Consider the following 27,310-nt stretch of genomic DNA (forward strand, 5'->3'; position numbering starts at 1 on the left):
AAAATTCTCTTAAGTACACTTTTCCCATACATTTCGTGTGCTACAGAAATTTTCTTACTTTTTAACAGTGTCAAAATGGTAATGGCTTGAAAATTGTCGAAGAAGAAATATCAGGTAGAGGTCAAGAAAACAAAAGTCACCTCAGGTGCGCATACGAGAGCAAAACCAAACTAACTGCATGTCCAATATCGAAATCCTTCCACACTCCGAAACTGAGGAATATCCGTGAAAGATACAACATTTTCGGTTCCACAAAATAGAATCCCATGCATATTCACTTAAGGTGATAAGCCCTGTGTTATAAACGTCTTAACCTTGCCGTCTCTGCACCTCCCCCCCCCCCCCATCCTTGACGTGTCTCATGACCCTGCGACCACGTGACCAACGCGTAGAGGATATGAACCCAGAGAGGGGAAAACGTGAGCCACGGTGTCCAGAAGAAGTAGGCGTACCAGCTGGGACCAAAGATGGAATCCAGTAACAGAATACTTCTGGCAATCTGTACCATATGGGTATGTGAAAATGTTTTTTTCTGCAATTTCTAGGGGAAGCCATGCACCAGTGTCTAATGCACAGCTACCGAAAAAATCGAAACATTTTTTGTCAGCGCTGTTTTAAAAGCGTTTGCACCAGAAATGCATGGAAAAAACTCATAACAGAAAACTTTCAAAAAAAATTCAAAACGAGAAACTATTAATATATGTAGACTTAAACATTTATCAGTTAATTTTACGTCTATTTGTTTTGTAGATTGCGTTTGCAGCATGCCAAGAAGATGGAGGTAAGATAAACGGCTGTTCTTATTAACCCTTTTACGGTGGTCAAAGTTATTCTTCCTCTTAGCAATGTTATCGACAGTAACCGCTAAGCAACAGTTCCAATTTCAACTTTGAAAAATTGGACCCATTACACTAACTTGTGCAAAAGTTTACACTGGCTGATGCATCCCGACAGTGACCAATTCGCAAAATAACCTTGATCTCAACTTTAAGACCGAAAGTTTAATTTTCTTCAATTCACAATAATTGTTAAGCTACTAATCCATTATGGAGTGTCTATTGGTCTAAGGTATTAACCATATCATTTTTAGCAGACTTAAGGTTTGATCTAAAAGTGTGGGCCAACTTCTTGTCTAAATGATTTTATAATGCCGTTTAAAGTGTCACCGTTAATGGATCTAAAAAACATATAAAACGACTGTGCAATACCACACAATGCAAACAAATGTACAAAAACTTGATTGATATTTTGAACAAATTTAAGAAAATCGCCAAATGTCAAAACACAAGTATTTGTATGGCTCTCTACCCAGCACTAACGGCTAACTGTATTTCGATCTGATAACTTGAAAATTCACCAACAAATATATCCAAGTTTAAAACATACTGGAATACGTGACGAGGCGTACTGTAGGCTAACTGTATTTCGATCTGATAACTTGAAAATTCACCAACAAATATATCCAAGTTTAAAACATACTGGAATACGTGACGAGGCGTATTTCAAAAGCCTTGGAAACCTACCAGGAAAAGTCCTGGATCCGCCATGTGTGAGATACGTTAATGTGCCGTCCTCATATTATGTATGTGTACATTTACCGTCCTAATATTATGTATGTGTACATTTATTCCATCTACCATAAGACGATTAGATGCGTTTATAACGACAGAAAATACAGTAGAGGGAGTGTGATAATTTTAGGGTCGGTAAACGATTTTTGATGGAATATAGTGACTAGCCTAATCCCCTGGTCGCCTGGGTAGGCACTCCCCCTTAGAGTACTTTTGTATATAATGCCCCTATTTCACACAGACCACGAATCCCACGAATGGCCATGAATTGACAAATTTCACGATTCGTGGTTGAATCGTAATCAGTTCGTGAATTTCTTAACAGATTCGTATATATTCGTAGTCAGTTCTTGCACTTCTTGACCAACAGGAATGGGTGGCAAAAACTTTGATGCCCCTATTTCACAAAGACCACGAATCCCACAAATCGCCAGGAATTGAAAATTTGGTTTAATCGTAATCAGTTCGTGAAGTTCTTAACAGATTCGTATATAATCGTAGTAAGTTCTTGCAATCCTTGATCAATCGGGAATTCGTGGCAAAAATTTTGAGCTGTTCATAGTTTTGGCCATGAACTCCCGATTCCAAAAAATCGTAGTGAATTTCTGGACAATATTCGTGCGATTCCAGCCGAATCCCACGAATATTCGTAACACTATCGCACCTGTATCGTAACTGAATCGTGAGCGTGTCGAATTAGACCAGAAAATTGGCAAAATCTCACGATTCCAGCCGAATCCCACGAATATTCTTAACACTATCGTACCTGTATCGTAAGTGAATCGTGAGCGTGTCGAATAAGACCAGAAAATTGGCAAAATCTCACGAATCCTCACGAATCCTAAAATTTGTCAATTCCTGGCGATTCGTGGGATTCGTGGTCTGTGTGAAATAGGGGCCTAAACGGTCTCCCGTTGCGAACTATCCTTTTGTTCAACAGCTTTGCGCGTGCAGCGGATTGTATTTATTGTATTTATAGTGACACTATATAGCTAACTGCACTTGAATCTGTGAAAACTGTTATTTGATTCATTCTGTTGTGTCGGACTTTGTGGACCAGCCCAATAAATTTACTCTGTCACATGAATTAATTGAATAAAACACACCTGTTGAAAAGGGGGCTTTTCGTAACTAATACAAAAAATGTATTATAGTGTTTTTTATCACATTTGCTAAATACATATTTGATAGTGAAACACTCCTCGGCATTAATGAATTACCTTACGTTAACTATGTCTTCCCATCCCATGCCTCCCGAAAAACTGTTTCTTTAAATTTCGAAATGAATTGTTTTTAAGACAAAGAAGTTCATTAACCCTTTTACGACTCAGTCTAGAGGGACTTCAAGTAGAGGGTTTAGTGACGGTGTTTCCTCGGATGAGAGCAGCATCACGCCCTAGGTCTAAGCAAGTTGAATAGAAGTTTTTTGACCAAGCATCCTATCCCAAACTACTGAGTTAGAACAAAGGTCTATTTACACGTACTGTGCAATTACAATTAAGAGATCAGTTGCATGCTTGATTGTTTTCCCCCAGGTATCGCATGTATGCCTTCTTACTTGAGTGATATAAAACAAGTCGCTAGTGTACACTGTATGTAACTGTAGCAAAATATGTTCGACATGGCGTTTCTGCACGGCAGCCGGAGACATAGTAATTGTATGGGCATGGTTTAAGCTTGTTGGAGAGATAAGTCGCATTTAACAATAGATAGCGAGCTATGGTAAGACCCCCTCCTCTTTAACTGATGATTTACACTGTAAATTGACCGTACTCTCATGTATTGTGTGATTACAATGTCATAGGCCCCCCTGTTGCACGTTAGAGTTGGATTCTCCTTCCGCCTCTGTCAATGCACCTCATTTAATTTAAATATTATAATATAATATAGTATAAGTAATATATTTGCCATGTATTGTTCCTTTTTTGAAAATGCTATTCGTGTTTTTTTTCATTATCCTTCATGTTTAATAAATACTTGAATCAGTAAGTTTATAAATAAATTATTCATTTATAAATTAATGCAAGAAGATTTTTTAAGGTTGATGCTGTCGCTCATGCATGTTAATCAAACAAACAATACTTACTTCAATTTTTGATTACGGAAAATTCATATTGAATGAAATGCCTGATAACAAATTTAACCAGCAGTTTGTTAGCAGCACTAAAAAGATAATCAACTGCATGTGCCAAACTAGTGAGCAAAAGGACAGTTCGCTACGGGAGACGGTTTAGTGCACGCGGTAGCATGGGTTCAGGCCTCTTACAGCTATAATCCTATCGCCACAACAAACAAAGGGACCTTCTGGCTGATGTATCCTGCTGTTAATTACACTTTGTTACAGCGGATTGTTGCGCTCACGGGGTCATGGGATTCACTCGCCTAAGGTATTGTGTGTTATTACGCCTAAACTATTGTGTTTTTGCGTTCGAATTTTGAAGGGATTTAGACGGCTCTCCATTGCTTGTCGCCCCTTCTATTCACAGGATAGGGATTAAAACATTTCAAACGTTTTTTAAAAACGTTGTACAACGGAAACATAATTATTATTACTACTGTAATACCATCTAGCAGACGCTCTAAGTCGGTTAAAACTTAGATCACGGTCTAAAAGGTGGGATAACCCTCAGGTCACGGAACACCAGGCAGCTGTGACGACCTCCACCGTATTATCAATGATACACATAAACCGTTTGGCAAAGTATGTAAGACCCCATTCCCATAGATTTTGCATCTATCTATCCCTGTGGGGAGTCTCACTAGATTACTGTCAGCTTAGCGGCTTAAGCGTCTGTCCCGCCTACTAAAAGCTGTAAGGGGGTAATTAACTATGGTGCGCGCTCAGCTGACTGCAATTTAGCGTGAACCCCCAGGGAGTTAGGTCGATCAAAATCTTTGGGAGTGCACCCTAATAGTACCCTATGCTCAGTAACCGTGGCATGTCCATATGAAGGCATATTATGACATATTATTTCAATATAAACGTATAATCAATGCTCTATCACAGATAAGATAAACAAATGAAATAAATTATTGGTTGATAGATAAAACCAACGAAATATACTATATTCTCATTTATTCATATTATCAAACGTTTCGAAGGAATAACATTATACTCTTATTTTCGTGAAAAAATTACTGTAGTTGTTATCATGCTTATAGAAAATAAATAATTGTTTTCATTTCAGAATATTATTATGGACCATATGACGTCAACCCTGAAGAAGGAGGTGTGTAAAAACAAAGTTACTTGTATGTGTATTTGAAATATGATGTTACTTAAAAATACAAAGAAATTAATACAAGAGAGAACAGTTATTTTGTCAAAGATACAAGCTTAGAAAAATCTACTGAAAAGTTTTACAATGGATAATGTAATGCTATACGTATACTTTTATTATTGTTTTCCTTTGCAGATCTTTTCGAGGGTGATATAGTGCTAGAAAAATCTGTAAGTAAAATAAATAATATTTTACACAATTCAACTTTATGAAACTTATTCAGAGAACGTTTTCAAGTCAAATTCGCGATCCAGCAACACACAGGCTTATCGCATCGCCAAGACTCATTTACCGCATCTAACACAGTGTAAGAGAGGTTTGGCCTGGTGAAACGTGACAGAGAGCCCTCCAGGATAGAGAGTCCGATTTCCATTCATTTGTACAGGTAAACCTCGCCATAGATTTTGAACCACTTAGGTCAGGCTAACCCTAACCATTATAAAGAAAGGGAAGGCGGACTTACTGTAACACGGACCCTCAGTTTCGTTACACCGGTCCCTTCCAGTAACCCTGAGTTTCAGAGGCTACTGAAAAGTCACCCTTGTCCAGAGACAAGTTGGGTTCCCAGCAATCTTTGAATCTTAGGGTGCATTCAGCACGTGACTACAATACACATATGTATATGCATATGTATATATGTACACATAGCCATATAAAACTTTCTCATTTTAGTTGAAGAATGCTGTGATTGGCACCCACCGACTGTGGCCCAACGGAGTGGTACCCTACGAGATAGACCCGGCGGCAAATTATGGTATGTACAGGGTGGTCCATAAAAAAGACCTATTCTAATTTCCATCTCAATTAAATTTTCTTATGCACCACCCTGTACCGGTATGTTTCACCAATGTAATAGATAAACCAGCATAAGGTTGCAGAACGCTAAGTCAAAATCCTTATACCTAGACATTGTGCAAAGGAATCCATCTTTCTTCATTCAGGCTTTAAAACCGACAAACCCCCTTAAAATAGAAGTAACTGATGTCGATATTTCCTTCTGAAATGCCAGGGAGACATAACGGTCGAAATGAATCATTATTCATTAAATTATATTAAGAATATATTGGCCTCGTATGAAGAAGAAAGTTTTAGTTGCGATTTGGAAAACCCCAAATTAATTTCCTTAATTTCCTTTCGCTAGAGTCTCCTAACAAAGGCTTTTTGCGTTAATGTACGATTCAACTTTTAAAATGTTAAGTGTGTGAGATTTGGCGAGACGAAGCTATTTCCGTTAGTCCTGTGCCTGATATAAAACCCAATCAACTCATGACAAAAACAATTTAACGGACTCAGTTGTAAAAGAAAACCTCTTTCATTTAGTACAGTGTCATTACAGGGGCATTTGAACTGTCCAGGATCCAGAAAGCTATAGACGACTACAATAGATTTCCGTGCATACGCTGGATTAACAGAACTACTGAGAAATCTTACGTACAGTTTATCAGAGGAACTGGGTAAGAATAACGCTGGGCAAAACGCTTAACAACCCGTTGGATAGTCATACAACTTGAAAACTTAGCAAAGATTTGGGTTTTGTTTTCTTTAGAAAAATGCATTGTGATTGCCAGTATTTAAAAGATAACAAATTTAACCATCAAGCAAAACGTAAGACCTCACTGCCTTAATGAGGACAGGCACTAGGATCTCTTTAAATTTTAATTTCATCCTTTTCCAGATGTTCCTCCTCTGTGGGTCGTTCTTCAGCCTCGCGATCTCAAAGGATATCCCTTAGCCGTAGCTGCTTCAGCCATGGTGCCATTGTCCACGAAATGATGCACGCTCTTGGCTTCTACCACGAACAGTCCAGGGCCGATAGAGATGATTACGTGACGATCATGTATGCAAATATTGAACCAGGTATGTTCATTCGGCCAAGTTCGTGAGACTTCGTAAATCACGAATCTCGCACGGGATCAGTCGAGCTGTTCCATTTTTAAGTTTTGGTTAGAAATGGAATGTCCCCTGACGTTTGAAGTCAGTGCATACTCAACTCAATGTAGCACATATACTGCTTGTATCTTCGTTCATCTACGTTTTATCTTTTCAGAAGAAGAAGAACAACACTCATTTGGTCAATAATTTACAAACGTTAACGGAACATTAATTCTTTTTCACGTGGAAACAAACCAATCAGCAAGCTAGTCCGTAAATTGTCCTTTCCCCGTATCATCTTAAAGATTCATACCAATTAAGTATTCGATATTTGTTATTCTCAAAGGCAAGGAAAACAACTTCAAAAAGTACTCGCCCAGCCAAGTGCAGACCTTGGGTGCCCCGTATGACTACGGGTCTTTGATGCACTACGGAAAATACAGCTTTTCAAAGAACGCCAAGGCAACCATCGTTCCCAAGGACCCCAAGGCATGGATTGGGCAGAGAAGCGGCCTCTCCACAATAGACAAGTACAAGATAAACAAGTTGTACAACTGTACTGGTTTCACAGGTTTGACGAGTTTTGAGATTTATTTGGATATTGTCTTTATCCTCCCCTTTTTAAATGTATACTGAGGGGTATGATTCTCTCTTGGCTAAAATGAGTTGTAAACCTACACATTATCATCAAATCTGCACATACGTAGACGGCATTCTAAAATTAGGCATTGGCTGTGAATTTTTTAACTTTCACAAACTTTTGGTTGCTACCGGTATGATTATGCTTTGTAGGGACTTTGCCCCCATTGACAACACCAATGACCACTACAACGACAGCGCGTAAGTTTTGATCAGATAGCTAAGTGCCTCAAGTTTTCGGTATAGAATATCTGATTAATTTTGTTAGAAAAAATGTGCCTGCATCATGTTGCATTTTTTTGACTGTGAAACATAAATGAGATAGATAAGACTTAAGTTCTCATTAAAACATTATGGATGCATATGGATGCACCAAAACATTAAAATACCAAAGAAATTTGCTAATCCCAATCCATTACAAGTTCCAGTTTTAAGCTAATCCGACTTTTCAAAACCTCCCCAGTTCCTCCAAACAGAATCTTTAAGGGCCCTTTTTCCTGTAACTTTGACAAGGACACGTGTTCCTTCACGCAGGACGTCAACGACGATCAGGACTGGACCCGATTTACGGGAAAAGCTCCTAGCGCGGGTGTAACGGGACCCACTGCAGACCACACCAATGGGACAGGTATTTATTTATTTATTTATTTATCTGTTTACAGGACAAATTAAAAAATGTATTTGTCAGACCGAGTGTGGAAGCATGGTAAATTTTCATTATTTTTTTATCATTGACCATAGTTTGGGCGTGAGAGCATCACAGGTGTTGCATGATATTTATTCATGCTTCATGACCTTTTTGCACGTGGCGACAGATGTGTTGTAAGGTTATCAATGGAATAGCTATTAAAGGTACAGTAGGCGACTTTGGCGCCATATATTGTACTTCATGCCAAATGTAAAGAACAACCTTTCGATGTATTCAAAGAATAAATATCAAAACGTATACTTACATGGATATTTCCTGAGTTGATTCTTGAATTTCATTCATTCAATGTACATCTACATGTTTGGCACTACGCAACCAACAATACATTCATTTCGTTTTGTTCCTTATTCCAATAGGTCATTACATGTATTACGAAGCTTCGAGACACGGCGTCGGCGACGTGGCTTCGCTTCGTTCCCCTGGGATCGATCTCCCCGGGACCGTGTGTCTCGAGTTTTGGTACTATATGTTCGGTCATACCCTTGGCCAGCTTGATGTGTACACTGCTGTCAACGGCAATGAGACGAACATCTTTGTTGCCAAGGGCAGCAAAGGGAATCGGTGGCTCCTCGCTCAGGAACAGCTCAATTTCACTGATGTTACTCAGGTATTTGGAATTTCTGTCATGTTTTTTGTTCTTTTGATTTGACATGTTTGAAATGATATCCTTGCAAAAGAAATAGGTTTGAACGCTTTTCGTTACGGTGGTTGGATGAAAAATGTTAAAGTGTAAAATGACAAGCGTATATAATAAAAAGCTAATTGTTCTAAACTTTAAGGAACAAATCTTACACTGGACACCTTTAAGATCATAGTTTTCTGGCATTACCCATTTTAAGATTATTCAGTCCAATAATTTAAAGGTTATTTTCCCTAGTTTTAAAGGTAGCTATATTGAGAATAGTTTATCAAAATAAAAAAGGCTGGTCCACATTCTTTCAGCTCGTCTTTAAAGCAACCAGAGGCAACGGAGACTTCAGCGACATTGCTATTGATGACATATCAGTACAGGCTGGAAAATGCATAACTCCAACTGGTAAACTACTTTCATAACTAGGGCGGTGTTTCTATTAGTTTATTGACTAAATAAGTACGTAAAAGATGATTGAGTTGACTGATTCATTTTTATACTGTCTATGTTGTCAGAGGCACCGTCCTAAATTTGAAAGATTTCAACTGAGCCGACCACTGTCAAGCCTAATATTCAACCTCCAAGTGCCTTTTTTTCTGGGGGAAGGGGGGGGGGGCATATTACTGTTTTTTACCTATCGATACAGTAGATAAAACAGAGCAGTTTTCGTTTTTATAAGGCACCAGACTATTTTACACCGTGTTGTTTCCGTTCAAAATAGGCCCTATCATCTGTTTAATATACAATGAATTTGTATTTGAGTCCATAAAGATGAACCCCTTCATGCAATATTTATTAACTAAATTAACCACGATAGAGAGAGCGAGAAAGAGGAGAGGCTAATTTCGTTCATTCTACTCACAGTTATGGCCATCAACGGCCCCTTCCACTGTGACTTCGAGAGAGACTGTGGTTTCACTCAGAGCAGCGAAGATGACTTTGATTGGTCCAGGCATAGAGGGAAGACCGCTTCAGCCAATACCGGACCCAATGGCGATCACGCTAACGGAAAAGGTATGGCATCGCCGGAAGTTAAATGAAAAGCTTGTTTATAAAATTGAATCTCCATCCCACCCCGAAACGTTATTGAATACCACTGTATAATCACTATAATAACGGTAGTTTATTTATTTCAACAAAGAACGTGTGAAATAACAGAATTGTTACCTATGTTGAAGTCTTGTCGCGCCATCTACAGGAGATAATTGCAGTACGCAGTAGACGCACACGCTGTTAGGCACGTGACCTTTAACAAGCACACCCTAATGCTAATTGTGTGTGAATTTGGTGACATATTTGATGGCGTCTTTTCAATTTTATAGACATTTCTTTACATCTGTAGAAGTCACAGTGAAACAGTCGATTTGAGGGGGTACCTCTTATAAATTTTACTAAATGGTATAAAATATGTATATTTTTACCACTATTTTGTATTTTTTTAAACCATTAATCACGTTAGACACTGTATCCTTAATAAAAAGCACTATTTCTAACAATTTACGGCTGTAAGGTTATCATTTGTAAATAAAAGTACATGGAAATGGGGGTGGGAGAACCTTTTTGACCAATGCTGTATATATATATATATATATAACAGAACACTTGACATAATAAGTTTTCGCATTTCACCTAAACACATCCCCAAATCAGAATAAAGCGTATGTATTGCAACGCTCAGATAACATCCCTAGGTATGTATTTAAAGATGCATACAAAGTCAATTTTTTGTCACAAAAACCAACCAAATGCCAGCATATAGTTTCAAGTAGTATAACTAAGAGAATTACCAAAAGGCATTGTTTAATTTTACCCGAAAATGATGTTTGAACAGATTTTTCTGCTGGCATTCTAAGCTGTATGTCAATGGGGCAGGAAAGTAGGTCACGGAAGTAGGTTAAATTTACAACCATAAATTTAAAGAAAGGAGCAGTCTTAAGGTCTTTTATGGCTGATTGAGTGATCTATTCAGTTTATCCCTTAAGATGTCAAATTTATTTGAGTCATATAAGAATCTAGTAGAAGTGGTTTACATGTGTTACTGGGAATCCACACTCCACCGATGCTCGGTTCGTATGTACCTTTAATATTTAAAAATAGAAGAAACTGTTGTTGCTCCAGGTTATTACATGTACACGGAGGTGTCTGGTAGTTTAAAGGCTGGAAGCAGGGCATCCATGGCCACCCCTCCTATCAACCTCAGTGGCAAAGTGTGCATTAGCTTTTGGTACCATATGTACGGTAACTCTGTGGGAGAACTCAATGTCTACACCAGCCGAAATAACAGCAGCAAGACGCGTGTCTTTGCCTTTTCAAAGAACCAAGGGAACCTTTGGAAGTATGCTCAAACTGCTTATCAATTCACCGCCCCCACTCAGGTATGGAGTGTGAACTATTTGTGTATTTGCATATTTTACAAAAAAAATTATTATAGTAATAGAAAAAAATAAAATAACCAGCCCCTCTCTTAAAAGACAAAGGATATGCAGGACCCTTCAAAATTTCATTATTTTCTCTTTTTTTCTGTCGTAACGTTCAAGCATTTTGAACTGAATTAACACGTATTCATCTGAAAAACAGTCATAAATCATTTGTATGTATCTGTCTGTTTATTATTATAAAAAATCTGTTGTTTAACTTAATGCTCAAAAATTATTATATAAATACCAATACACACATTTTCAGGTAATATTTGAGGGAGTCCGAGGTGCTAATTACGATGGAGATATCGCAATTGATGATATACACGTGGTCCCTGGAGACTGCCCAGGTAAATATTATTTGGCTCGATACGTAAGCACACAATGTCGTTTTTCTGGATAATTAACTACTCATCAACCTATGGTTTGCATTTAGGCTATATTGTGTTTTAAAGTTTTAAAGTTTTAAAAGGGAATCAATAAGGACTGGGAGCATATACAAAGCAGTAGACCTTTTGTAAGTAGATGACTAGATGTTGCCTTTTGTGTTTACTGAAGAGCTTGCTCTCCAGTAAAAGGTCTCCAGAAGTCAACAACTGGTCATCTTGCAGCCAAATGCCTATTATACAGTACTCGTATAATAGGTCGAGATGGAGGCCAAATGAAGTGCCGCAAGCCTGGATTGAACCAGCGACCTTTAGATTCCTGAAATACACTTTCCCTTCATTCTGACGCTCTCCCAACTAAGCTATCGCAGCCTATGACAGCATTTAATTTCTTTTTCTTGTCAGCTCCTCCTTCTACGTCTGCCCCAACAACGACCAGACCCACTACCAGACCCACCTCGGCTACAGGTAGTATCAATTTTGGAAAGCTCTGTACTTTGTACTTGTTAGTGGTGAATGTTGATTGGAAATCATTAGACCTTTATTTGCGACCTTTAGATTCCTGAAATACACTTTCCCTTCAGTCTTACGCTCTCCCAACTAAGCTATCACAGCCTATGACAGCATTTAATTTCTTTTCCTTGTCAGCTCCTCCTTCTACGTCTGCCCCAACAACGACCAGACCCACTACCAGACCCACCTCGGCTACAGGTAGTATCAATTTTGGAAAGCTCTGTACTCTGTACTTGTTAGTTGTGAATGTTGATTGGAAATCAGTAGACCTTTATTTGTAACAACATGTTTTTTTATTTCCAAATATTTCACAGATTTTTAGATCGATCCAGAGATTTAGATTTAGATCGACCTAACTCCCTGGGGGTTCACGCTAAATTGCCGTCAGCTGAGTGCGCACCATAGTTAATTACCCCCTTACAACTTTTAGTAGGCGGGACAGACGCTTGCCGGCTAAGCTGCCAGTAATCTAGTGAGACTCCCCACAGGGATAAATCGATCTAAAATCTATGGGAATGGGGTTTGAAAGATCATTGCTCTTGTTAAGTTAATTTACGTTAACCCTTAAGAATTTCACCATATCCTATCACTTATGATAAACAATTTATTGGTCCCAAAATTTTCAGTAAAACCTGCAGTAATAAGTGGTAAGTTTGTCTGCAATTTCGACAAGGACAATTGTGGATTCATTCAGAAAAAAACGGATAACTTTGACTGATAACTGGCGTTCGTGGTCTACCACACTGGTGGTATTGCAATAGATGATGTCAGTGTAATGCCAGGGGTCTGCCAGACGGGTGAGCCCATATACAACCAAATAAGAATCTTGTTTCAAAAGTCAGCAGAAAGGCGCTGAAATTATTAATCAGATTTATATCTAGACGTCTTAAAAGCATATATCAAAAAGAACAAGTACTGCACGTACAGGAATTCAAAATTTGGTTTTATCTCTAGACTTGTGTGTATTCTTTTTTTTATGTTATTCCTTTGCTCATCTTCGCTGTTTTGGACTTTGTTTAATATTCGCAGCTGCTACGACTACACGACCCGCCGTGACGACCCAAAAGGCAGTTGTCAGCACCGGTGAGTTTAAAAGATAAGGCACCTTTTATATTCAAAAATATTTTGCGTCTTTGCGTTGTAATACACCGATAGTTTCATTGCGATCAAAGCTACTCGGTCCAGATGTCTGTTACAGTTCTGACACCTTATTCTGTCCAAAATTTTGAGGTCATAGTATAAAGTGACAGCGAAACTCATATTAATTCGGTTGCAATTGATCTCTGGGGATACATACCTCAAAAATATTATTTCAACAAGGCAGCAAAGCTGTCAAATGTACAGACAAAATAACAGAAAAAAGGATGCAAAAGAGGTCATTTTGCCAATTTTGATGCAATAATAAACAAGACCGTGGAACTTCAAAGTCACACTTTGAAAATGCCAATATGTGAAACCGTTTAACTGGCAGTAAGAATTACCAAACAGACTGCATTGCCTACTGAAGCTGTATTTTAGTCCCATGTTTCTTTCCTGTAAGTTTGAGAACAGTAAGTGACATGGTTTTTCTTAAATGGTCATCATGGGAGCAGTGCCCAAAATAGTTTTTTTTTTTAATTTTGATGCAATATTACATAATGTTTAACAGCATAATGACCATCAATTTTAATAATAAAATATTAGTATCATGGGTATTCAGAAAATGTGACTAGCAAAGGTCTTCAGGCCCATGGAACTTCAAAGTCACAACTTGAAAATGCCAAAATGTAAACAAAGACAGCACTGTTCTGAAATGTTTTTTTTCCATTTTTAACAATTTTTAACATAAAACAAAATTAACAGTTTACTGCCATTTTTATATGATCAACTAAGAAAATTGATGAGATGGGAAAAATATCAATAAAGCAGTGTTAAATGTCCAATTTCTTCCATTCTGAGATTCTGAACATAGTGAATGATTGAATCTGACAAACTGCAATGATATGAGTTTATTTCCATTTTTGACACTTTATTACACAATACACGATAACAAGTTTACCATCATTTTTACAAAATCAACTAACAATGTTGTAAAGATGCAGGAAATGTCAAACAAAAACTTTTACGTATCTTATTAGTTTAATAATGAGACTGTTAACATGCCTACGAATTGAATCTGAGGAAATGTGAAAAATATGCTGAAAAGTGAAAACAGCATAACTTCTACAATAATGGCCCGATCATGCTGATTTTCGAACTTGACCTGCGTTTTATGAATATTCATCAGCTCTGTAAATATAAAGCCAAAAAGTAAAACTGCCTTCCACTTATCGTGTTTACGAGGAAAGTGCACGGCGACGGCATCGGCATCGCCATCGGCATCGCCATCGGCATCGCCATCGGCGACGACAGACGCAGGTGATGGCAATATGTACAGACACATCTGTGTCTGTACATAAAAAGTGGTTTCTTTACACATTCCTTCACACAACCATGCCTCTGCTGCTGAAAATTAAACAGCACATGGTGAATGGTGTCCCTGTGATCTGGCCATTCTGGACTCAATGTGAACCATGGAAAAATAATCCATTATCAACTGATTTAACCAGATCACTGAAGTAATTGCCTCTACATGTTGCTCACTTCCTTTCTATCTTTTTCTACAAGCTTCAAGTCTCAATACCGATGTTCATGTAGATAAATGAAATAAGGTCGAATGGGCCATTAACGAGTCTTTACTAATATCCATGTTAATCTTCTGGCTAGCATCGATCAATCAGATGCTCTCTGTGGTGCCAAGCATCACTTAAAATTAAGTTGCTCCACACAATGTGCATGCGCAATGGTAAAAAATGGTTCAGGGCAGGGCAATTCCTTGTTTTAGATTCTACTCAAAACCTCCGGGTAAATATTGAATGCAGAGCAACCACACAAAACAAATTGTAACCAGTGGTAACCCATTTCATTCAATTTTTCTCTTGATTTGTTTTCTCTTGCTATTGTATTTCACTTTGTGCTGTCTTATATCGATTCCATCAAATTGTGCTATTTCCTCTGTTTGACATCTGCTTGATGAATGACGTTTGTAAATGCAGCTATTCAGATGTCAATGAAGGTGTCCCAGAGTCTAGAGTTCCTAGTTTCAGCTCTGTCCTCCTGAAGGATCACATTGAAGCAGACGGACAATTGATGGATCACTCTTTGCACCCTCTATAAACTCTTCCAAGGACAAATAGCCATCTAGATTCTTGTCCATCTGTCGGAAAATTTTATCTGTTCTTTTCTCAGGTGTTGATTCATCCTCTGGCATTTTCATTACTGTACCTACCATTTTGTAGATCGCCTGTAATGACAATAAAAAAACAAGGCAGCAAAGCTGTCAAATGTACAGACAAAAAACAGGAAATAACTATGCACAAAATAGGCTACTGTCAATTCTGATGCAAAAATACATTATGTTAAACTGCAAATTCAACATCAAATTTTAATTATCCTCAACAGGTAATACCAATGTAATTAAAATATGTGACAAGTTTACACTTTGAAAATGTATAACTTCCAGAAAAAGAAGTTCCTTAGACTGCTTTTCCAACTCAGACTGCATTTTAGTCCTGTATTTCTTTTTTGAAAGTTTGGCAATCATAAGTAACATGGTTTTCCCATAATGGTCATCATGGCAGCAGCACCCAAAATTGTGTTTTCTTCTATTCTGATGCAATATTACATAATGGTTAACAGCATAATAACTCAATTTTAATAATAAAATATACGTAGCATGGATTTTCAGAAAATGTGACTAGCATGGGTCTTCAAGACCGTGGAACTTCAAAGTCACACCTTGAAAATGCCAATATGTGAAAAATTAAATTTTCACAAAATAACTGTTTAACTGGCAGCAAGAATTACCAAACAGACTGTATTTCCTACTGAAGCTGTATTTTAGTCCCATGTTTCTTTCCTGTAAGTTTGAGAACAGTAAATGACATGGTTTTTCTTAAATGGTCATCATGGGAGCAGTGCCCAAAATAGTTTTTTTTTTTTCAAATTTTGATGCAATATTACATAATGTTTAACAGCATAATGACCATCAACTTTAATAATAAAATATTAGTATTATGGATATTCAGAAAATGTGACTAGCAAAGGTCTTCAGGCCCATGGAACTTCAAAGTCACAACTTGAAAATGCCAAAATGTAAACGAGACAGCACTGTTCTGAAATGTTTTTTTTTTTTTCCATTTTTAACAATTTTTAACATAAAACAAAATTATCAGTTTTCTGCCGTTTTTATATGATAAACTAAGAAAATTGATGAGATGGGAAAAATATCAACAGAGCAGTGTTAAATGTCCAATCTCTTCCATTCTGAGATTCTGAACATAGTGAATGATTGAATCTGACAAACTGCAATGATATGAGTTTATTTCCATTTTTGAAACTTTATTACACAATACACGATAACAAGTTTACCATCATTTTTACATAATCAGCTAATAATGTTGTAAAATTGCAGGAAATGCCAAACAAACACTTTTACGTATCTTATTAGTTCAATAATGAAACTGTTTACATGCCTAAGAATTAAATCTGAGGAAATGTGAAAAAACTGCATTTCTTTAAAATAATGGCCCGATTATGCTGATTTTTGAACTCAACCTGCGTTTTAGCAGGAATGACCACTCCTGTGAGTTTAATGACAATTGGCCTATCTGTTTTTCTTATATTGTGTTTACAGTGTTGCATATATGCTGAAAAGTGAAAAAAAAAGCATAACTACTAAAATAGTGGCCCGATCATGCCGATTTTCGAACTTGACCTGCATTTTATGAATATTCATCAGCTCTGTAAATATACAGCCAAAAAGTAAAACTGCCTTCCACTTATCGTGTTTACAATGAAAGTGCATGGCGCCGGCGACAGCGACAGTGACGGCAACGACAGACGCAGGTGATGGCAATATGTACAGACACATCTGTACATATTAACTGTACTGTTTGAGAACAGTAAGTGACATGGTTTTTCTTAAATGGTCATCATGGGAGCAGTGCCCAAAATAGGTTTTTTTCAAATTTTGATGCAATATTACATAATGTTTAACAGTATAATGATCATCAATTTTTAATAATAAAATATTAGTATCATGGACAAATAGTAAACGTGACTAACAAAGGTTTTTAGGCTGATGGAACTTCAAAGTCACACCTTCAAAATGCCAAAATGTAAACAAGACTGCACTGTTCTGAAATGGGTTTATTTCCATTTTTAACACTTTTTTAACATAAAACAAAATTAATAGGTTACTGCCATTTTTATAAGATCAACTAAGAAAATTGATGACATGTGAAAAATATCAATAGAACAGTGTTAAATGTCCAATTTCTTCCATTCTGAGATTCTGAACATAGTGAATGATTGAATCTGACAAACTGCAATGATATGAGTTTATTTCCATTTTTGACACTTTATTACACAATACACGATAACAAGTTTACCATCATTTTTACATAATCAACTAACAATGTTGTAAAGATGCAGGAAATGTCAAACAAACACTTTTACGTATCTTATTACTTAAATAATAAGGCTATTAACATGCCTAAGAATTAAATCTGAGGAAATCTGAGGAAATATGAAAAAAACAGCATAACTTCTAAAATAATGCCCCGATTATGCTGATTTTCGAACTCAACCTACGTTCTAGTAAGACTGACCATTCCTGTGAGTTTAATGACAATTGGGCTTACTGTTTTTCTTATATTGTGTTTACAGTGTTGCATATATGCTGAACAATGAAAAAACCGCATAACTACTAAAATAGTGGCCCGATCATGCTGATTTTCGAACTTGACCTGCGTTTTAGTAAGATTGATTATTCCTGTGAGTGTCATGACAACAGGCCAAACGGTTTTCCTTAAAATGTGTTTACAAGGTTGCATATATGCTGAAAAGTGAAAAAACAGCATAACTTCTACAATAATGGCCCGATCATGCTGATTTTCGAACTTGACCTGCATTTTATAAATATTCATCAGCTCTGTAAATATAAAGCCAAAAAGTAAAACTGCCTTCCACTTATCGTGTTTACAAGGAAAGTGCACGGCGACGGCATCGGCATCGGCATCGCCATCGGCGACGGCGACGACAGACGCAGGTGATGGCAATATGTACAGACACATCTGTGTCTGTACATAATAAAAAAATCCGACGAATGACAAACATTTGCCATTTATCAAGTCCTCTCATTCTGGCGACGATACGATAAAATAAAATAATTAATTCAAATAAAATAATTCAAATGCAGTTCTTTTATGGTATAGGAACGATATTTCACACTGTCGCTATTTTGGCTCCTTCTTCAGTACGGCCCACCATTCTTACGGCACCTTTCACGTGTAACTTTGACAAAAATGTCTGCGGCTTCACACAGAGCTCCTCTGACCAGTTTGACTGGACAAGACACCAAGGAAACACCTCATCCCCAAAAACTGGACCTTCCAAAGACCACACCACCGGATCTGGTAATGAATAAGTGTAATAATGTGAATAAATTGGTGTTCCATAAGTCGTACTGACGACAAAAGTCCAATTAGAAGTTTTTAATATTGTTTCTCAAGCCTTTTAATTAAAATTAATTAAAATGTTTACCTCTTTCAAAATACCGAAAAGGCTAACTGCTCTTTGTACCAGTTATCAGTATGTATATACATTTAATTTCTATATTGCCGAAGAATTTTAAATGAAATATCCAAATAACATTTTGTATTTCCTTGTATAATAAATAATATTTTTATTCAGATTTTAAAATCCATAAAAATATGTTCTGTAGACTTTACAATATTATATAAAGTTAAAAAGATTATTTTAAATTTTAAAGTAACGGCATTAAAAGTAAAGAGAAAAAAATGAGTTTTTAATTGTTATTAAATACATCGACTTAGGCTAATGTAAGGGCGCATTCTCAACGAATTGAGCCAGGCTTTACAAATCCTGAGAACTAAAAATGGCGGACGTACATGAAAGAAAAACCGCCTAATCTTTTTTAAAATAGTCTCTCCGCCTCTCACACGCCTCCCCACACGTCGTCCCTGCGGGGTACAGTAATTAAATCTCGGCTCCGAACATGAATATCTCCGTGAATATCTCTGGTGATATTATCTCCGTAGATAGTCGATTCATTGCTGCTCTACGGGCCAATTCATTCCTTTTTCGTCTCTGTTTTGAAAGATAATAGAACAGAAGAGCTTTTTTCCTTCGATCGCCTTCAGCCGCCATGCTTTCTTCACCACGAGTTTAACTGATGAGCATGCGCACTTATTATTTCTCCGGTAGCTTCCACATGGCGAACGAAGTCGAGATTAATATAACTGTACCCCGTGGGGACGACGTGTGTGGAGGCGTGTGAGAAGCGGAGAGACTATTAAAAGATTAGGCGGTTTTTCTTTCATGTACGTCCGCCATTTTTAGTTCTCAGGATGTGTAAAGCCTGACTCAATTCGTTGAGAATGCGCCCCTAGTCTATTCCTTGTTGTATTTGAGCAGATATTCTTATCTATTTAGTACAGTTTCAAGAAAAAATCATTTCTTTTTTTCCAAGGGTATTACATGTACATTGAGGCTTCCTCTCCACAACGCCCTAATCACACAGCGATCATTCACTCGCCAACAATTAATATCAAAGGCAAATCCTGTATTAGCTACTGGTTCCACATGTACGGGGGATCCATGGGGAGATTGACAGTCTCTGTGTTGATAGGTAGCAAGCGAAATGTGCTCTTCACAACAACCGGGGACAAGGGAAATATGTGGATCCCAAAAAGACATACGTGGGCCTTTGATGTGCCGGCTAAGGTAAAGATTATTACTTATGTGCTTGGGTTTTAGCAATATTTTTTATAAAATCTCATGCTTAAGGCCGGTAATAGGGTTAACTACGCTTAAAATCATGTTTTAGAGTTTTTTGTGTGTTTCTATTAATCAAGGAAGTATCTAACGTTGGATGTAATAATTTTTTTGAATTTGCACCGCAAAATGTGTCTTTTGATGAGTATTTCAACCGACACGCGCCCCAGAGAGGATGACAACTAAAGTACGCCTCTGTTGCTAAGGGCCGTTACCATGAGGGGGCGGAGTATAGTAAATGAGTTATAAGCCGATTACGTGTGCGGTAATAGGTCATAATAAGTCTTACATCACCTAAGCAGTGAAGAAGTCGAGTACGCCTTGAGAAAGAGAAAAGTTCGTCTTAAAAGTGCATTTTCAGAGGAAAGAAAGAAAATTTTGAAAGAGAGTACACACGGCGGTTGAGGAAAACCAGCATTTGTTCAGTCGGATGGTACGTGGTACCTCAACACATCAGACTTATTCATAAAATAATAACTTCATGTAGGCCTAAAGTACGATGAGTGATCTGGTATTAGTCGCAATCCACAGAAAAATGCCGACGCAACCTTTACATGTTTCAAAAGATATGAATAGATACTTTTTTTACAATGAACGCGTTCGTGGTTTGAAAATTCATTCACACTCTGTCATTTTATTCAAAAGCCTTCTCTCAGCTACTTTTACCGCTGATTCTTGTGCAGCTGAGCGTCTCCCCTTTATCTTAGCTGGCATTTCGAGAGATACCGCTCTGAAGTAATCGCTGGATTTTTCTGTTATCTGACAATTGCCAAGTGCCGTGCAAAATAATCCTGCAGCGTTACCCGTCAAAAACTCGTATTAACACAAGTGACGGCCACTTGCTCTCGACAGGCAGTTTCATCTGATCACTTTGCCGATAACAGAGAAGGAATCTCCCGGCTAAAATTACTCGATTGCCGAGGAAGACCCATTGAAACGTTCAAATGCAACTTCACACTTCTTAATTGCGGTTAAACGTAATCGCCTTTGTTAGCGCTTCCTTCTACATATCCTTGACACCCTAATGGGCATCACTAGGCTAGGGCCCTTTCCAGAGCTGTCAATCAAAATGGCGGCACGCTTACAAGCCTAACGAGTGGTCGGAAAATGTAACAAAAGCACGATTTTCTGCCCTTTCATAGCACCCAAACAAAATATTTTTAGATGACAATGAGCAATGGTTCCATCTGATCGTATAACCGATAACAGGTAAATTTGCCAGGAAATAAGCATTTGACTAATAGGCTCTGTTAACCAACCTGTGAACGTTTTTGATTAAAAATAAGAAAAAAATAAGCAATTAAACGTCATCATCAATATGATTACAGCATTGGTCAAAAAGGTTGTCCCACCCCCATTTCCATGTACTTTTAATTACAAATGATCACCTCACAGCTGTAAATTGTTAGAAATAGTGCTTTTTATTACAGATACCGTGTCTAACATGATTAATGGTTTAAAAAATACAAAATAGAGGTAAAAATATACATTTTTTATACCATTTAGTCAAATTTATAAGAGGTACCCCCTCAAATCCACTGTTTCACTGTGACTTCTACAGATGTAAAGAAATGTCTATAAAATTGAAAAGACGCCATCAAATGTCACCAAATTCACAGACAATTAGCATTAGGGTGTGCTCGTTAAAGGTCACATGCCTAACAGCGTGTGCGTCTACCGCGTACTGCAATTATCCCCTGTAGACGGCGCGACAAGCCTTCAACACGGGTAACAATTCTGTTTTGTGGAATATTGTCCCATTCTTTTTAAACAAGTTGGGGGAGTTGGTCCACGTTTTCATGGGGTTGGTTCTCCTTTGCATTGCACACTCCAATTCATGTCACAGTTGATTAATAAGTTAAATATCAGGGCTCAAAGATGGTGGTTCCATCCTTAGAGCATTGTGTTTCTTCAACAAACACTTGCCAGGCGAGAGGTGTGAGCAAGTGTGCAGTCATGATAAAGCCTAGAATTAACCCCAAAGTCAGTTCTTGAAGATGGAATGAGATATCAGCTCAGAAGTCTATGTTCAGTGATCCCACAGGCACCTGAACCTGGCCATCCATCACTGGAAGGAAGTCTATTTTGATGCAGAATCAAATTATTTCTTGTATCCCATCGATGGTCAAAGAGGGTCCATAGACATGTTAAAAAATGCCTCTTGGAAGGGTGTGTGTAGGATAATATCGCCTGAGGTGTTAGATCAGTCCGCATTTGGAGAACATTCCAAGCCCTTGGTATTAGTACAGTGTTCCTTTTGGAACAAAACGTAACAGGGGCATTTTAATGTAACATTCTCAACAGAAATCTCACTCCATTTGCAAGAGGTGACCTCAGGGATGCTACTGGCTTCATTGTGACAACGCACTTGCTCACAGCTCTCGTCTGGCAAACGATTTGTTGCAGAAACACAGGGGTCTGAGGATGGGCCAACAGTCTTTGGGTCCTGATATTAATCCTACTGAACACCTGTGGCATGAATTGGAATGTGCACTGCAGAGGAGAACCAATTCTCAAATAATCTTGACCAATTCCGCCACGCTCTTTAGGATGAATGGGACAATATCCCACACAACAGAATTGTTACCCGTGTTGAAGGCTTGTCACGCCGTCTACAGGAGATAATTGCAGTACGCGGTAGACGCACACGCTGTTAGGCACGTGATCTTTAACGAGCACACCCTAATGCTAATTGTCTGTGAATTTGGGGACATTTGATGGCGTCTTTTCAATTTTATAGACATTTCTTTACATCTGTAGAAGTCACAGTGAAACAGTGGATTTGAGGGGGTACCTCTTATAAATTTGACTAAATGGTATAAAATATGTATATTTTTTACCTCTATTTTGTATTTTTTAAACCATTAATCATGTTTGACACGGTATCTGTAATAAAAAGCACTATTTCTAACAATTTACAGCTGTGAGGTGATCATTTGTAATTAAAAGTACATGGAAATGGGGGTGGGACAACCTTTTTGACCAATGCTGTATAAATGTTAGAACTATTTTATCTATTTAGACAGAGTTTCAAGCTATGTGTGGTCTTAACTATGTTATATATTTATCAATCGTATATTACTATTATGGTTTAAATAATGAAGCAGTTGCTGCATGCTTTTCACACAGGCTGCTATATATGTGTGTGTGTGTGTGTGTGTGTGTGTGTGTGTGTGTTCTTGGACATAAAGTTATTATGTCCAAAATGTGTTACAGGTTTTAAAATTCCTAGATTTCAGGGTTATGTTCAAAATATAAATAAATAGATAAATGAATCGTTATAGTCAATATGGATATAAATGTTACAACTTTTTTTTTCGATTTAGATAGAGTTTCAAGCTATTTGTGGTCCTTACTATGCTTCTGACATCGCAATTGATGACGTCAGCGTCACCAGTGGACCGTGCCCGGTAATAGGTAGGTAAATTAGCATAATATTTATTTGAAATTTTCATTCAAAATCTATATAATTCCTAAAACTAAACGTTTTACCAAACTTTGGCATGGTACTTAATTAATAATAAAAAGTTTCTGAAATTTAATAATTTTCCCATGAAATCACCACTACAATACCTTTACCCGTGCCTTGTCTCTCCGCGTATTTTTAGATAACTGAATCTTTTGTTTTACATTGCGTGGTGCTTTTCTCTACAGTAACTCCTAGCTTGATATATATATATATATATATATATATATATATATATATATTCACGTCTTCATTTTCTCTTCCTAAAACAGCGGTGACAACTGTGAGACCTCCCCAAACAACGAAAGGTAGGCCGAAAACCTCCATTGCACAAAACGGCACAAAAATTCACTATTTGTTCACTAACTTGAATGTCACCTGCTATTAAATGCTTTTGATACTAATATTGGGTGCGTCTCAAAGGTTCGTTGGTCCGAAAATCGTTACGTTTTCTCATTCTTTTTTAATAAAAAGGTTCGTTGGTCCGAGTTTTGTAGTGAACATTCGAACCAATGAAACTTCGGACTGTTGAATCTTTGGACTGTTGTCGCGCTTCCCTAATATTAGCGCTCAGCTCTGCTTTGAATCACAAATATTCCGTGTTCTTTCTCGCCGTTTCAGCTCCAGTGGTACTAAGCGGCGCTTTCAACTGTAATTTCGACAAAGACACCTGTGGCTTCACCCAGGATAAGAGTGATACCTTTGACTGGACAAGACAGAACAGGACCACCAGTTCTGCAAACACTGGCCCAATGACTGACCATACGACTAAAGCTGATGGTGAGTTTGTCCGGTGTGACAAAAGTGGTGCATGTAGTCCGCTATGAACCGTAGTCTGTTCCCCATAAATTACCCAAATATTCTTTCTTTGTGCCAGTTTATGGATTGTTCTTATTATTGTAGGCAATTCGTTCTTTTAGGTCACTACATGTACATTGAAACATCTAACCCAAGACAACCCAATGATGCTGCCAGACTGATCAGCCCTGTTTTGACCATGCAAGGCCAAGTGTGTATCAATTACTGGTATCACATGTATGGGTTCGCGGTCGGTGCCTTTAATGTTTTCATCCTGTCAGGCGGCAAAAAGACCGCTCTTCTCAACCTGAGAGGAAATATGGGTAATCAGTGGCGACAGGGACAGAGTAACTGGGTCTTTACTGCTCCAACACAGGTATAGAGGTTTCTGCTTATTTACTCACATAACTTATTCGTCTTTTCCTTTTTAACTAATGCTTCACAGTCACGTTACCTAAGCTAAAGTACTGTAGATGTGCCATGGTATGTTCCATTATGCTATGTTATTGTAGCAGTGTCTGATTCTTACCCGCACGAAAACGAAGTAGATACTCCAGCGCGGTAGACTACTGCAATCATACTGCAAACATGCTTCAAATCTGCTTCGATGTGGGAGCTAATTAGCATATTTGAAACATGCTTCTATCTTGCTGCTAATCTACTGCTCCTTCTCTGTACAACCCTATGTAATTTTTGAAGTAGAATTGCAGTAGGCTATACTGCATTATACTGCAAATATGCTCCACACCACGACTGCGTTAATGCTTCTTTGCTACTTCGATACTACTGCATTTTCCTGCGGGTACCTTGGTTAAACTTGATCTGTCTGGTACCCTCTCTCAGAAGGAGGCTGACTTCCTGTGTTTGGGACAGCACAACACAGCACAACAAACACACTCATACAACATCACAGACAAAATACACTGAACACTAACAGCACTACCACATTATCATGGTTCCGTTACGCCATCTTATTTTCAAAACTTCTGCACCGTTACTTTACATTATGTTATGATATGTTATGTTACTTTACTTTACGTTAGGTTATATGTTATGTTATGTTTCAGTTGGTGTTTGAAGCCATTCGTGGCAGCAGTTACACTGGTGACATTGCCATTGATGACATCTCCGTGAACCCCGGACCTTGTCCTACCGTTGGTGAGAAATCTTGCTTTACCACTGCCTTATTTTGAAGCGAATTAAATGAAGATGGGACGAATGAAAACACAGAATATTGCGTATTTACAAAAATGTATTAACCTTCATGCAATGAAAGGTCGCATGATGAAAACCTTCAATGTAATTTCAAGTTATGAGACACACGTAGGCCTACTTACGTGTATAATCTTAAAACGCTTTTTTGTACAATTTCAGCACCAACAACTACCATGAAACCAAGAGCAGTAGGTAGGCAGACCTTTATAATATTAAAGGTCAAAGTAAATAGTTTTCATTGCAAAACGTATTCATCTGCTTTAGTTTTTACTTAAATCAATTTTTACTCATGCAAGTGCATAGCACGTCTAAAATTTGAGAAAAAGAAAAATAGGGAAACGATCGAATAAAAGCGAACAGGAAAGAAAACAATGATAATAAAATAAAATGAAGTATAATGTATTTTTATCCGTTTAGTCCTTAACTGCGATTTCTCTAAAGACCTCTGTGGATTTGTACAAAGTACGGCAGACAACTTGGACTGGTTGAGACGCTCCGGATCAACGCCCTCCTCTGGGACTGGACCAACTGCAGACCATACAACGGGATCAGGTATGCCTAGAGCTTTTCTGACCTTTTTTTCGTCTACAATTTCTCCTAGTTATTTATTTTGTAAGGAGAATTTTATACCGGCAAACACAATTTCCCTACTCACCACTAAAAAAGAAATCTGCTAATATAGGATGCCGTTGGCGTTTGCTCTTAATTGGACACCGTATAATTATTATATATCGAGGTGAGTTTAAGGTCTTTTTTTTGCTCCAGGCAATTATTTGTTCATTGAGGCGACGGGAAAAGCAACAAACGACAGTGCTTTGATCACATCACCCAACCTGAACGTCACAGGAACCATTTGCGTCAGTTTTTGGTACCACATGTACGGGGTTGAAATGGGCTACCTTAAGGTGTACCGCGACACAGGTGTCGTGCGTTCTCCAATCATGGTACTCAGTGGGAACAAGGGAAATAAGTGGCTTCAGGCAACAATCACTTTGACCAATGTGCAACCTGCCTACAAAGTAAGTTCTATAATTAAATTATTTAATTTACTGAAGGCAATACGTATAAGGGACGATTGGCTAATTATACAACAGAAGAAGCTATAGTATGACTTTCATACAAGTTTGCCATATTTATGACAGTTAAGACATTTTTTTTTTTTTTTTGCAAAAATTGGCATTTGCGTTAATGAGTTACAGTTGTCGGAACTTCAAAAAGTTTGAGCAGGTAATTGAAAAGAGTCTGAAAAACGTGATAAACATGTATTTGCAAAAAATGCTTTTCAGGACCTTCTTACAGATATATTAAGTTTACTTATGTCATTTTTCTTATTGATAATTACTGTCTTCATTTCTCTAAAAGGTAGCCTTCCAAGCTATAAGAGGAAGGAACTACAGGAGCGACGTGGCCATTGATGATATATCAATTACTGAGGGGACTTGCAGCGAAGGCGGAGCGCTAATTGGCTAAAAACAGAACGTAACTTGTCAATAATAGCGCATGATATCTATGGCACTTTAAATTTGGGTTAAAATGAATATAAGTTATCAAATTTATTATAACGTATGAAAATAAAGACCTTAATAACCACAGTGAGCTGTTGGCCATTTTAGATATATGATATCACTTTGTAAGATTTTTCCCCATGGTGTTTATTTAAATAACGTTTGTCTTTGATGGACGAGAATAGTGACGCGTTTTAAAAGATTTATAGAACAAAAATGTCGAATCGTATTCAGAGCGAAAATGTTACCTGTAAAAGAGCCTCTGTCTTCAAGGAGTTCGGTAAATAAAAAAATTGGACGAAGATTAATGGCAAGAAATGATTTTGTATGTTAAGAAAACAATTAGGAATGTATTTATTTCTATACTAATTTTATGACATATTCATATTAAAATTAATATGATTGTAATATGGCACACAGCAAATGATT

General features: G+C 37.6%; 1 protein-coding gene and 1 long non-coding RNA gene across 7 annotated transcripts in view; one reads left to right on the forward strand and one right to left on the reverse strand.

The window, feature by feature from the left end:
- LOC147763155 (uncharacterized) overlaps nucleotides 1-25,019 on the reverse strand; it is a 30,553-nt gene extending 5,534 nt beyond the window's left edge. The window contains exon 1 of one of the 2 annotated variants that reach the window (XR_015333521.1): nucleotides 24,968-25,019. This is a non-coding gene — a long non-coding RNA (uncharacterized LOC147763155). Of the gene's footprint in view, nucleotides 1-9,565; nucleotides 9,707-24,967 lie in introns of those variants that run through there. The other variant, XR_015333522.1, reaches the window with a different exon arrangement.
- On the forward strand, nucleotides 393-26,968 carry LOC106173358 (MAM and LDL-receptor class A domain-containing protein 1). Of its 5 annotated transcripts, XM_087009256.1 has the most exons (30): nucleotides 393-512; nucleotides 751-781; nucleotides 4,760-4,801; nucleotides 4,988-5,022; nucleotides 5,525-5,606; nucleotides 6,189-6,306; nucleotides 6,528-6,709; nucleotides 7,071-7,295; nucleotides 7,517-7,564; nucleotides 7,827-7,991; nucleotides 8,429-8,679; nucleotides 9,015-9,108; nucleotides 9,568-9,717; nucleotides 10,822-11,078; nucleotides 11,386-11,470; nucleotides 11,912-11,974; nucleotides 12,155-12,217; nucleotides 12,646-12,666; nucleotides 13,049-13,102; nucleotides 18,358-18,516; nucleotides 19,593-19,846; nucleotides 23,224-23,314; nucleotides 23,636-23,671; nucleotides 23,985-24,143; nucleotides 24,284-24,537; nucleotides 25,229-25,319; nucleotides 25,536-25,568; nucleotides 25,794-25,928; nucleotides 26,142-26,395; nucleotides 26,739-26,968. In XM_087009256.1, the coding sequence occupies exons 1-30, from the start codon at nucleotides 468-470 to the stop codon at nucleotides 26,844-26,846; spliced, it is 3,585 nt and encodes a 1,194-aa protein (XP_086865382.1). In that variant the 5' UTR covers nucleotides 393-467; the 3' UTR covers nucleotides 26,847-26,968. The 5 variants fall into 5 exon arrangements, with proteins under 5 accessions (XP_086865382.1, XP_086865383.1, XP_086865384.1 ...); XM_087009257.1 differs by lacking the exon at nucleotides 12,646-12,666; XM_087009258.1 differs by lacking the exon at nucleotides 12,155-12,217.
- The last annotated feature ends 342 nt before the right edge of the window (nucleotides 26,969-27,310 follow it).

Source organism: Lingula anatina, chromosome 3 (assembly GCF_051362555.1).
Source record: "Lingula anatina isolate TDL-2025a chromosome 3, LinAna3.0, whole genome shotgun sequence".
Classification (NCBI taxonomy): domain Eukaryota; kingdom Metazoa; phylum Brachiopoda; class Lingulata; order Lingulida; family Lingulidae; genus Lingula; species Lingula anatina.

What these genes read in the sequence shown, in the direction of transcription:
- LOC106173358 (XM_087009256.1), top strand. Translation starts at nt 468, where the DNA reads ATGGAATCCAGTAACAGAATACTTCTGGCAATCTGTACCATATGG. An exon ending in AATTCACCGCCCCCACTCAG is followed by an intron (nt 11,079 to 11,385) that starts GTATGGAGTGTG and finishes ACACATTTTCAG; the next exon opens with GTAATATTTGAGGGAGTCCG. An exon ending in ACCTCCCCAAACAACGAAAG is followed by an intron (nt 23,672 to 23,984) that starts GTAGGCCGAAAA and finishes TCGCCGTTTCAG; the next exon opens with CTCCAGTGGTACTAAGCGGC.